Raw genomic sequence first — 12869 nt, 5'->3', positions numbered from 1 at the left:
AACATATATAGAAATTTGTTTACAAAAAGATAGAGTACCATATGTCGAATTCATAACAGAATTATAAAAAAAATATCAAATATCGACATTCGTAAATAAAATTAAATATCATGTAGTGTAAATGAAAAAAATACATAATACCGTATGTTGACCTCCGTTATGGTCAAAAGCTTAAAAAATAAAATAAAATAATAGATATCAACATCTATATAACAAAATATGATATCGAATGTGAACATTTTTAGGGAAAAAAAAAACTTTGGGTGAGTCAATTAGAGGAAAAAGAAATATAGTTACTTTTTACTAAGAGACAAAGTAAGTAAAAAAAAAAAAAAAAAAAAAAAAAAAAAGAGGTATATAAAAGAAGTATTTGAAGGTCTAGGAAGAAATTCCCTCCCAACTTGGTCCGACCAAGTCGAGATGAACTTATATTGGGTTGAGACATTAGACCCACATTAAATGGGACCTTGTCAATAGTTTCCATATCAAATTGAGGGGTTTCTTTCCGCACCTCTAAGTATTTATTCTTCACCTCCCAATTTTTCAACCATGTCAATTATACTTTTTACAAAAATAAATAAATAATGTTAAGTAAATTAGGTAAAGTCTTGCACTCACAATCACTTTCAACCAACTTGAACAGACATTATTCTCCATTAACTTTCAACTTATTCTTTCTCAGCATTTTCATCTTCTTTCTCACCGTTTTCAGTGACATTTTATCTCCAGGTAAGTATATTTACTTCATTCTTCATCACATTTTATATAATTTTTTAATTTTGTTGTTATTTTATTGTAATTTGCATATTGAACTCAGTTGGAAAAAAGAAGGTTAAAATACCTTTTTGGTCCCAATTTTCGACAACTTTTTTGAATTAGGTCCCAATTTTCGCGGGGTGCTCAAATAGGTCCTAAATTTGGTCAATTTGATTCAATTAGGTCCTAACTGGGTAACGCCGTTTAAATTGATAACGTTTCACTGTACAATTGGCTTTTCCTTGCTACGTGTCGAAATACTAATCCTACGTGTCAGTGTTTGCTTTATAATGAGGTGGTTAATTAGGGCGTTAATGACATTAAGTTTTTAATTAAATGGAAGAAATGAAAATTAAAAAAGAAAGTGTTAGGGTTTATAAAAAGTCGAAGAAGAAAGTGTTAGGGTTTATAAAAAATCGAAGAAGCCATCTCGTCGTGTGTGACCTTGCTCATGGTTGAAGCTTTGTTGCAGCTATGTCTCGGACCCAATCATCTTCTTCATATTGTAATAACTGCGTACAGCGTAGTGTTCCCGCTTCTCGCACTCAATCTTTAAGACCTATTTGTGATTGTGGGCAAGCTGCAGTTGTGCGGACAGCAAGAACTCCGAGAAATGTGGGTAGAAAATTCTGGGGTTGTGCTAACTACAAGGTAAGATTGATTTAATTGAATCAATTGCTATTGTTCTGGGTATGTCTGATTTAATGAATGTTTTATGTATTTTCTGTTCATCAACAGCGGCAGAGTGAAGGTGGTGGTGTTTCCTGCAATTTTTTTCAATGGTGGTACGAAGACGTTGATGAAGAAAAAGAAGTTCTTATTGTGAACCAAAACATGAAGATAGAAGATCTCGAGAATGTAGTTAGGGATCTGAAAAAATGCTTTAATGTATTAGCCGTAGTTGTTAGTATCGTTGGGTTGATAAACGTTGTGATGTTGGCGTTGATGCTGAAAGATTGACAAAAAAGGGTTGTAATTGTGAAGGTTCTGGTGTACGAAGTTTCGAAAATTATGAATGAATTAAGTTATTTATGTTCAATCAGGTCCTCAATTGTGTTAGTTTTGTTCAAATAGGTCCCTACTTTTGTAATTGATGTTCAAATAGGTCCCTACTTTTGTAATTGATGTTCAAATAGGTCCCAAATTTTTAAAAAATTGTTTAAGTAGATTGTGTACTGGATAAACTTTTCCTGTTTAATAATGTTCTTAATACAATTAATTGCATTGTAAGTCGTATAAGAATGTCAGTACTAATAAAATTATAATTCATAAATAACCAAAATCCTCATAATTGAGATTAAACAAGTTGTTGTCCACCATAATCCTGAATTTACCAACTTACAAAATGAAAATGTCTGTGATCCAACTTATCCAAAAATGGCTAATGAATTTTACAAAATAACAGCCATCAAAATTAAAACTTAAAGACCAGATTACATATACATTAAAGAAGTGAATCAGAGTGGCAGGGTTGGTTGTGGAGGAGCAGAAGTTGGGTCCTGTGATGGCTGGTTTGGTTGTGTAGTAGCATAAATTGTCTCCTGAGATGGCTGGGTTGGTTGTTGAGTAGCAGAAATTGGCTCTTGAGATGGCTGGGTTGGTTGTGGAGGAGCATCACTTGGCTGTGAGGACTGTCCTTGTGTAGGCAGTTGTGGGCAATTTGTCCTATTGTGCCCCAGTTCACGACAAACTCTGCATCTTTTTCTATGGCCACCTTTTCGTAATTTGGTATCATCTTTCCTCAACTCCCATTGTTCCAGCCTTCTCTTTTTCTTGGGTCGCCCAGGCATAATCCTTTTATGTGGAGGCATGACATCTGGAAAATCAGTGGTGGGCCACATGTTTTGTCCATTGATAGGGTAGATAATGGAGTTGTACATCTCTTCAAAAGTTGATTTCCTGAAACATAGGGGGATATAATCTGCTGCATTCAAGTTCAAGAACCTGATGGCAGCAAGTGCATGGCAGCACGGGATGCTAGTTATCATCCACTTCCTACAGCTGCAATCTTGGGTGTCTAGGTTGACAACATACTTGTCACCTAGCACTGATAGGTGTGCAACTTCAAATACTTTCCCCCCAGCACAACAACATTACAATTCATATAGACATATCAGATTCTACAGCAGAAATCATCAACAAAGATTAGGTTATACATGATCAACCAATTTATAAATCATACCTTGGGATCCAGTATCTGCTTTTTTTGGATTCTTCTTGTAGTCTGCTGTTTATTTTAGTACAGATTTGCCCTTCCATTTTTTCCAGCTTTTGTCTTTTAGATTGCCACCTCTTCATCATGTATATTCGTATGTCTTCCAACATTGAGATAACAGGCTTGCATCTAGCATCAACAAGCACACTGTTAAATGCCTCTGTCATGTTATTTACTACTGTGTCAGTCACAGCATTCCTAGTGAATCTTGATCTGGACCAAAACCTGTGTAGAAACAAACATTATGATAAGTCAGTGTTGATATTAAATACTATAAAATAAATGAGATTTCAACACATACCTAGGTGGTATAGCAATGAGGTACTTGAAAGCATCTTCATTCTCCTTTTTAATATCTCTCATTACCCTTTCCCAGGCCACAGGGTGTGTCACAGTTGCTGCCTTCCACATTAGGTTTTTCAACTTCTGGCCACCAAACCGTTTTCTGAAATTAGAGTACAAATGCCTCATACAAAATCGTTGCTCTGCACCAGGTAATAACTCCTGAATTGCAGGCAACAGACCCTGTTTCACAGCAGTTATATGAATTAAAATTAATACAGTTCATGGATATAATGTGAATAAAAATATTTCCATGAACAGATACAAACCTTCTGTTGATCTGACATAAATGTACATGCCCCACAGACTTCAGGTCCTCCTAGATCATCCACTAGGATTTCCAAAAACCATTTCCATGTCTCTTTGTTCTCTACCTCCACAATTGCGTATGCTAGAGGAAGCATTTGGTCGTTAGCATCCCTGGCCACTGCAGTTAGCAACTCGCCCCCATATTTCCCTTTGAGGAAGCAACCATCCAACCCAATAAAGGGGCGAGAAAGCACAAAAGCATCTTTGCATGCTTTGAAACATGTGTAAAACCTACCAAAAATAGACTCACCCTGCATTTCATCCACTTTAACTTTGACTGTGCTCCCTGGGTTGCATCTCAGAATTTCATAAGCATAATCATGTATTCTTCGAAACTGTTCTTTGAATGACCCTTCCACTTGGTCTGAAGCTAAGGATTTTGCCCTACGAGCCATGGCCACTGAAATACTTGTATTCCACTTCCTCAACCCTTTTTCTCGCACATCCTTAATCTTGAATTTTGGATTTTCAATCAAAGACTTCTCTACCTTCGTACTCAGCCATTTTGCATTCATAATCTTAAGTTTAAACTCCCTAGAACAGTTATGCCTATCAACCACTTTTCTTAGTTGCCATGTCTTTTCAAACAAACCGCACCGACACCGACAAAGCACGCACACAACCCCAATCCACTGACAAACATGTTCAGGAAAAACGAGTGGGACACTACAACGAAAATCAGGATGCCATACAATAGCAGACAATGACAACACAATAGCACAATAAAACAAACAAAACCGCTTTCGAAACCAACACCAACCCTAAACCCTAAAATCGCAAACAACCAAAAACCAAAAACCAAAAACGAAATCGAAACCGCTAACGCAATAGAAAACCTAACCTGGTTAAGATATGTGCGATGAATTCACGTTGACCCCGTACCAATTGCGATTAAAAATCGTGTTCAATCTTTTCCCCAAATTCCAGCGCAGTAACCTAAACCCCCAATTCCCTCAGCAAAGACCTTAAGATCTTAAGATGGGTTAACCCCTTCTACTTGCATTTATCGCGCTGCTTGTTATGTTTTATTTTACTTTATTTTCTTTGTTTTTTTTCTCTTAATTAAAAACTTAATGTCATTAACCCCTAATTAACCATCTCATTATAAAGCAAACACTGACACGTAGGATTAGTATTTCGACACGTAGCAAGGAAAAGCCAACTGTACAGTGAAACGTTATCAATTTAAACGGCGTTACCCAATTAGGACCTAATTGAATCAAATTGACCAAATTTAGGACCTATTTGAGCACCCCGCGAAAATTGGGACCTAATTCAAAAAAGTTGACGAAAATTGGGACCAAAAAGGTATTTTAACCAAAAAAGAATTAAGTAGTCACTTGATTTCGAAATCCAATTTAGGGAATCACCGTATTTGAAATTTAGGTTTAGGAAATCACCGGATTTAGAAATCTTGTCAACAAACTTACCCATTTAGAAACTCACCGGATTTTGAAATTTAATTTCAAAATCATGTTTTGGAATTCACCAAATTTCGAAATTCAATTTTGAAATTCATCAGATTTTGAAAATCCGGTTTTGGAATTCACCAAATTTTGAAAACTTCTTAACTCTTTTCAAGAATTTTGAAATTCGTTTTTTCTAATTTCTTTTTATTATTTTTATATATATTTTTATATTTTTTCAACTTTTAATCTTATGCTTTTGTTATTTTTGCTTTTTAATTTATTTTGTGTGTTGTTTTTAGTTTTTATTTCTATTTTGTCAATTTTTAGTTAATTGATTTTTTTCGTGTGATATTTTCGGTTTTTAGTTTTTTAGATTTTTTATTAGCTTTTTAAAATTTTCTTTAATTTATTGTCTTTAATTTTTATTAACTTTTTTTTCATCCTTTTTATTTTTCTTATTTATTTTAGTTTTTAGGCTTTAATTTTGTTTATTAAATTTTTTAGTTAAATTTTTGTGTTAAATCAAAATTTAATAAATATTTTAATTAGTATATATGTTTTTAAATATTATTTTGAATTAACATAGTAATGAAATTTAATGAATTTTGGTTCAGTTTTAATTTAAAAAAAACTAATGAAATTTGTAAAATATCTTATTTAGTTTAAATTAATATTTTAATATAATTTTATACATATTAACGGGATTTCAAAATTAAATTTTGTTTTAGAGTAGAATTAGATAAATATTTTAGTTAAAATATTATTACATTTTATTATAAAATTCACAATAATAAAATTTGATTAAAAATATTTTAAATAAAATTTTATAAAAATTTTGATATTTTGAAACTTAATATTTTAAAATTTATTATTACATTTTATTATAAAATTTACAATAACAAATTTGATTAAAAATATTTTAAATTAAATTTTATTAAAATTTTGATAATCATAAAATGCGCTTGAAACGTCATATAAACTTAATAAAATTTGGTAATAAGGACTAAATCCACATATTTCTAAAGATGAAGGACTAAATTGGTATCAAGTTTCGAAGAGGGACTAATTCCAAAATTCATTGAAACTTAAGGGAGTAAAAACATATTTAACCCTTAATTTTATTATTACATTTTATTATAAAATTTGATTAAAAATATTTTGAATAAAATTTTATAAAAAAATTTACATTTTAAAACTAAATATTTTAAATTTTATTAATACATTTTAGTATAAAATTTACAAAAATAAAATTTAATTATAATATTTTTAGTCAAATTATTAAAATTTTATTTTAAAAAAAGTATATAAAACTTTAAAAATTATTATAAAAGTTAAAAAAAATAGAGAAAAGATTAATCGTTAGTAAACTAGCCATAGTAAACTAACTCATTTTTGTAACAAATGGGTCAAAATCACCAATATTTATGAAAAAAACTAGTCAAATCATTAATAAACTGATCCTATCATGTAATTAGTTAGGAAACTAACTCATTTTTGTAATAAATGGATCGACCCATTTTTGCAAGAAAACCTAATATATTTATTTTTTAAATATTAATTTAAATTAACATAAAAATAAATTCGGTAAAATTTTAGTTCAATTAAAATTTAATACAAATTCAATAAAATTTATTGAATATTTTATTTAGTTTAATTTAATATTTTAAAATAATTTAATATATCTTTATCGAACTTTCCATTAATGTATTTACTAAAAAAATTCAATCAATTTTAATTTCATTATTTTTTAATAAAAATTAAATAACATTTATTGAATATTTTATTTAGTTTAATTTAATATTTAAAAATAATTTAATATCTGTTTATCGGATTTCCGGTTAACATCTTGGTTAACCTTTTAGTTAAAGTTGTGATTTAAATTTAAAATTTAATAAATATTTATATTAATATATTAATTTTTGTAACATTCCATTTTAATGTCAAAACTGGTAACTCGGTCCGATCTGGCTCGACCCACCATGGGTTGATCACTTAGTGAGTCAACTCAACCCGGATCACTTAATGAGTCAACCCAACCCGGCTCACTTACTAACGAGCCAAAAAAATTCTAACCCGGTCTGGCCCACCACGGATTGGTGGGTTAAACGAGTTGGTTCACGGACTCACTTAATTAAAAAAAATACAATTTTTTTTTTATTTTTTTCAGTCAAATTTAAATTATAATTCTAATTAAAATCTAAATAAACTTCAATACAATCCAAATATAAAATAAAATCATAAAAAATATAAATTATCTATGTTGGCTAAAAAAATAACCTAACTTGACCCAAATACAAAGCCCAACTAAAAAAAACACTTGTGTGACCTTTTATTTGCGGGTTGGTGAGCTAATTAACACGACTCATCACGGGTTCAATTCGGATAAGCTGAGTCAAAAATCAACCCGTATTGAAATTTACAAAAAAAATTTAACCTAATCCGGCCTGAATCTGTGATGAACTGAGTTGGCCTGCGGGAGTGAACCCGAAACCAAAAGTTGAAAATAACTATTGTCCTTCCCTACACTAGTGATCATTCTTATGCTTTTGGAGTAAATGATACTACGACCAAACTCAGATAAAATGCCTAGGTGGGTTAAGAGGGAGAGGACTTGGTTGGGCAAAGTCGAGTTAATTGGACTTGTGTTGGGTTGAGATATTAAATCCTCATCAAATGGGGCCTTATCAAGCTGAATTAGATCCATACCATATCAAATTAATTAGATTTCCCATATAAGATTTAATCAAATTGTCAAAGTAAATTTAATTTATATTCAATCTAATTTAAATTGAATTGAAAAAAATCCAAATTAATCTAGTAAAATTTAAATGAATCTGAATTTTATATCCAATCTATTTTATTAATCTAAGTTACCGCATTTTGAATAATCAAATTCATAATCACCCTTAAAAAAGTGATTCAGATGAGATTTAATATATGCTAAAGTACAACTTATTGGGATATTTCACAAAATTTGGATTTTCTGTTAGATTTTTTTTATGTTGTTCCTCTATTATATCACTATATTGATTATCACTAATTTTAACGTTTTAAAATATATTAAAACAATATATTTTTAATGTTCAGCAGAGGACAATACTCAACAAATCAATAGAAAATCTGAACTCTATCTCACATTTTTTCCTTACATATACAAATTTCCATGGGCTATAACTAAATGTGGCAAACCATTAACAATCCTCAATTTTCAAGATGGAATGTAAAAGGTTCACATTATTCGGAAATCTCACATTGTTGACTTAAAATTAAAATTACAAAATAGATTATCCAGTTACACACTATCAAATCATTAAGCTTCATGAATCTTCAACCTTCAAATCTTACACTGCCAACAATCTGTAATGTTTTCTTTTCATCTCATAATAGAGTCTTGAAACAAATCCCTATAAACTGCAAATTTTGTGCTGAAATTTATTTGCCAGACGTTAGTAATGATGGAAATTATTTTGGAAACAAGTATTAGTGATATAATAAATGAAGCAAATCGCTATAAATTGCAAAATTTGTGCTAAAATTTGTACAACAAACATTAGTGATGGAAAAAAAATCTAAGATCAAAATTTTCCACTGCAAAAAATAGTGTAAATTATGACAGTTTATTTTTGTAAAATGTAATGGTTTTAACCACTACAATTTACATCTGTGACGGTTTTAAAAATCGCCACAATTCATGTATCGGGAAAGTATCATGCGATGGATTCAAGCAAACCGACATAACAATTGCTATTTTTTATATTGTATAAAGTGGTAGTTTCTTAAGGTAAATTTACATATAGAATTTTTTGTAGTGTTTGTTGTAAGCTAAATGAGAACTAAATTATTTGAACCCATTACTTAAGGCATATAACATGATGTAAGCACTTTGAAAATGGTCTAAGCATACCTCATTTGAAAACAGGAAAACTTCTCAAAACATATTACACCATCAATAATGTCTTTACACCGACAAAAGCAATCATTTATGGAGAAAAGAAACTCGCATTAGTAAAGCCAGGAATAGGAGCATAGTATATAATCAATGTTCAACAAAAATTGATGAAAATAAATCTGTAGCTGAGAGAGACATACAATTAAAGAAAATACTTGAGGTGCTACTATTAGCAAGGGTAAATAATTAAATAATTAAATTCTAACAGATACGTTCATGCCAAGCCAATGTGTACATTTGTTTTTAGAAAGGCATTCTCCATTTCAATATAAACATAGTTATTGATTTACTTAACTGAAGAGAGAAATAAGTATTATAAAATTCAAAGAAAGAATTTAGTAGAATTATGTACCTGTTACTCGTCTTTGAGTCACCTTTGACACTTTGCTATATTCACTACCACCATTTCAAGTAAATAGTCTATCAGTCTATTCAAGAATCTCAGGTAAGCAATTCTCCATGGATGCCAAAGTAGTAATGAACCTAATAAGCCCCAAAAGCCTATGAAGAATCCTACCCCCAAGCTCATGTATAGTGTTCCATAGAAAACTGACTTATCATCTTCATCATCGACTTCTACTCCTTTAGACTTTGTCACTGCTTCATCTCCTGGACAACTTTCTTCAAGCGGTTTTCCACAAAGATCAACATTTCCTTCAAAACAAGAGGCATCAAATGTATCCATGTGTCTTCCCAATGGGATTCTTCCAGAAAGAGAATTGCGTGACAAGTCTAATTTTTGGAGAAAATCCATTTCAGAAAGGGATGAAGGAATTCCCCCGTAGAATTTGTTTCTTGACAAGTCAAGGGATTCAAGTGAACTTAAATTTCCAATTTCGGAAGGAATTTCTCCACTCAAATTGTTTCTTGATAAATTCAAAGAAATTAACCCAATCATGTAGGTAATCTCCTTCGGCATTTCACCTGTCAAATTGTTACATGAGAGATCAATGCTCTGAAGAATCAACTCAGGATGTGTGAAGCTGCGTTCCACACCTTTCCACATCGACGTTATATGAAAGGTATAATACCTACCACCAAAAACATTATAAATTTCGTAGTAAGTACCATTATACCAATGAACACGACGTTCTGTTTCAGTTCTGTTGATGCTCTTTTCAGAAAATATAGTAAAATTATTTAAGCAAGTTGGAATTCCTTTTGACAACTTATTCCTAGAAAGATCCAATAATTGAATACGCTTCAAATAACATACATGAAGGGGAAGATTCCCAGAGAACTGATTCTCTCGCATGATCAAGATTATCAATTGCTGCATGCTTTCTCCAATCCATGATGGTATTGGTCCGGACAACATATTCTCACTCACATCCAACATAACTAAATTGTTGCAATTCTTCAACGAGTAAGGAAATCTGCCCATTAAACTATTATTTCGTAAAACTAAAGATTCCAATTTGTCAAGGGAGCCCATGGAGATAGGAATCCTTCCTGACAATTCATTGTTGCTTAAATCAAGAAACAATAATTGGTCCAAAGATTTCCAACAATCTGGAAGTTGCCCCTTTATTTGATTATCTGATAAATCTAAAGTGGCCAAGTTTGAAGCTTTGATGTTTCCACATGAGAAATCTGAAAACTTATTTGCAGAGAGTAACAGCTCGGAAGCTTGTAGCATAAACAATGACGCTTTTCCCTCAAAATTATTTGAATTTAAATTTATAGATGGTCTTAAAGGAAGCTGCAATTTCATGTCAGGAACTGAACCAATGAGATTATTTTGAGACATATTCAACTCGTACATAATTTGCAACTTGTTCCAAAACCATTCTGGCACAAAATCATTTAGTCCATTATCAGATATATCTAGTTCGATTAAGGAATTTTGAGTCTGAAGCCAACTAGGAAAACTCGGACCTAGCTTGCAAGATGCTATACCCAAATAAATTAATTGAAACGGAGGAACCCAATTAGAGAGAAATTTTAGAGACAATGAGTTATGTGACAAGAATAAGTAATATAATTTGGGAAAAGAAGAAAGATGAGTTTCATTGACATCACCCTCTAAAGAATTCCCCTCCAAAGATAAAATCTCCAATTCAGATAGCAGTTTGATGCTCTTGGGTATCTTGCCAGTAATTTGGTTATAAGATAAGCTCAATTGCCGAAATATGTGTCTGCTGCACCATGAAGAATTTCGAATGAAGCTCGGGAATTTGCCATTCAACTTATTATTTGAAAGGTCTAATCTCTGTAATCTGCACATGCTCCCAAAGAAAGAAGGAATCTTGCCTTGTAGTTTGTTATTCGAGAGAAAAAGATATTCAAGAGAGTTCATCGCTTTCCCAAATTCATTTGGAATGGGACCTTCCAACAAATTATAACTAAGGTAAAGGGTGCGAAGATTGGTAGTGAAGTTAGAAAGCCATTAAAATACAGAGCATGCTTTTACTAAGTTATGGGAGAGATCAAGGTAAGAAAGAGAAGAGAAGGCATTCGATGTAGAAGAAACGAGAAAACTTCTATCTATAATGCTGCAGTTTACAAGATGAAGCTTTTGTAGTTTGGAGCTAATATTGAAATTAGCCAGAAACATTGATGACTCAAGATTACTGTAAGAGAGGTCGAGGAACTTAAGAGATGGAAAATTTAGACGAAGAGAAGGAGACAAGGCTATATTATTGTGAGAAAGATGTAGTTCTTGAAGATGAAGGCCAAAGTTAAACAAGAGTTGAAGTGTTGATGATGTCAAGATGTTAGAAGAGAGATCTAAAATGGTAAGAGAAGTGGAAATGTTAAAGGAACGAGAAAAGAACAAAGATCGAATATCATTATCCGAAAGATTACAGTCAACTAGCCTCAGCTCTGTTAAGTTTGGAATGAGCTTACTAAGACTTTGTAGCCACTGGTGAGAGGAACTAAGTCTATGCATTGAACTCAGCTCAAGAATGCTTAAGGAATGGAGAGTTGATAACCATTTTGCATCCTTAGCTTTCATGTAAAAATTGCCACCTAGTCGAAGAGTATGCAATAGTGGAAGATTCCCTATGCGAAAAGGGATTGCTCCAGAAAGGGAATTTGAAATATAGTTTTCCATATGCCTTCTGTATATAAAAGTGTTACCTCCAATACTGAGATATTGTAGCTTTCTGAGATTCCCAATTTGAATAGGAATTTGTCCAGAAAGATAAAATCCTCCAAGATCAAGATAGTGTAAGTGTTTGAGATTCCCAATCTGAAGAGGAATGTGTCCCGAAATATAATTATCCCCAAGATCCAGATAGCCTATTTGTGAGAGATTTCCAAGTGTGGGAGGAATCCTACATGAGAAAAAAGAGTTGGAGAGATCGAGATATCTTAAGTTGGTGAAGGAGCCCAAAAGCTGTGGGATGTAACTCATTACAAAATAATTATTGCTGAGATCCAGATGTTGAATATATTGCAAGTGAAGCAACGAAGTGACACTGATTGCACCTCTCAAATACGGTGTATAGTTGAAGTTTCCATGAAGATCAAGCAGCAGTACATGACCAGTTTGATGGTTGCAGTGAATGCGTTTCCATTTGCAGCAATCTGTATTAGTGTGATGGTTGCTCCAACTGGACAACATGCCAAAGTCATCTATGAGGCCTTCTTTGAAGCTGAGAAGTGCTTGTCTCTGTTAGGTAAACTTAAATGTGGGTAGTTGGTAGTTGGAAGGTGTGTAGTTGGTAGTTGGAAGGTGGGTAGTTAGAAATTGTTGTATTAATTGTGAGTTAGGTAGTAGTTATATTTAATGAATGTAGTTGAAGGGTAATGTCCAAAGGCCTATAAAAGGACCATGTAGTGCTTCATTTCAAGATACAACAAATCTGAATACAAAGAGTGTTTATCTAGAGAGACTTGTTTGTCAACAAATTGGCATCAGAGCTTGAGAGCCTGAGTGTTT

At 32.1% G+C, this 12869-nt stretch overlaps 4 protein-coding genes across 4 annotated transcripts; 1 reads left to right on the top strand and 3 right to left on the bottom strand.

Moving 5' to 3' along the window:
• Window positions 1–1230: 1230 nt before the first annotated feature.
• On the top strand, window positions 1231–1716 carry LOC114180776. Its single transcript, XM_028067068.1, has 2 exons — window positions 1231–1407; window positions 1495–1716. Exons 1-2 carry the CDS (start codon window positions 1231–1233, stop codon window positions 1714–1716), a joined length of 399 nt encoding a protein of 132 aa, XP_027922869.1.
• A 497-nt stretch (window positions 1717–2213) lies between these two features.
• LOC114180775 lies at window positions 2214–4137 on the bottom strand. The gene is made up of 4 exons (XM_028067067.1): window positions 3583–4137; window positions 3273–3496; window positions 2939–3196; window positions 2214–2655 (listed from the first exon to the last, which is right to left on the bottom strand). The coding sequence occupies exons 1-4, from the start codon at window positions 4135–4137 to the stop codon at window positions 2214–2216; spliced, it is 1479 nt and encodes a 492-aa protein (XP_027922868.1).
• Window positions 4138–8171: 4034 nt separating this feature from the next.
• Window positions 8172–11309, bottom strand: LOC114181754 (receptor-like protein EIX2). Its single transcript, XM_028068298.1, has 2 exons — window positions 9333–11309; window positions 8172–8456 (listed from the first exon to the last, which is right to left on the bottom strand). The coding sequence occupies exon 1, from the start codon at window positions 11277–11279 to the stop codon at window positions 9351–9353; it is 1929 nt and encodes a 642-aa protein (XP_027924099.1). The 5' UTR covers window positions 11280–11309; the 3' UTR covers window positions 8172–8456; window positions 9333–9350.
• A 60-nt stretch (window positions 11310–11369) lies between these two features.
• Window positions 11370–12341, bottom strand: LOC114180774 (receptor-like protein 34). The gene has a single exon (XM_028067065.1). The coding sequence runs from the start codon at window positions 12339–12341 to the stop codon at window positions 11370–11372; it is 972 nt and encodes a 323-aa protein (XP_027922866.1).
• Between the last annotated feature and the right edge of the window lie 528 nt (window positions 12342–12869).

The sequence above is a fragment of the Vigna unguiculata genome, chromosome 4, assembly GCF_004118075.2.
Source record: "Vigna unguiculata cultivar IT97K-499-35 chromosome 4, ASM411807v1, whole genome shotgun sequence".
Lineage (NCBI taxonomy): Eukaryota > Viridiplantae > Streptophyta > Magnoliopsida > Fabales > Fabaceae > Vigna > Vigna unguiculata.
This window is presented reverse-complemented; position numbering and strand designations above follow the sequence as displayed.

Bases quoted from the DNA above. Each gene is read 5' to 3' on its own strand.
- LOC114180774 (XM_028067065.1), bottom strand. From the start codon at position 12,341: ATGAGTTACATCCCACAGCTTTTGGGCTCCTTCACCAACTTAAGATAT.
- LOC114180776 (XM_028067068.1), top strand. From the start codon at position 1,231: ATGTCTCGGACCCAATCATCTTCTTCATATTGTAATAACTGCGTACAG. The intron at 1,408-1,494 runs GTAAGATTGATT...GTTCATCAACAG, and splicing joins GGGGTTGTGCTAACTACAAG to CGGCAGAGTGAAGGTGGTGG.
- LOC114180775 (XM_028067067.1), bottom strand. From the start codon at position 4,137: ATGAATGCAAAATGGCTGAGTACGAAGGTAGAGAAGTCTTTGATTGAA. The intron at 3,197-3,272 runs GTATGTGTTGAA...GTTTCTACACAG, and splicing joins CTCATTGCTATACCACCTAG to GTTTTGGTCCAGATCAAGAT. The intron at 2,656-2,938 runs GTATGATTTATA...CCTATGTTTCAG, and splicing joins AGCAGATACTGGATCCCAAG to GAAATCAACTTTTGAAGAGA.
- LOC114181754 (XM_028068298.1), bottom strand. From the start codon at position 11,279: ATGAACTCTCTTGAATATCTTTTTCTCTCGAATAACAAACTACAAGGC.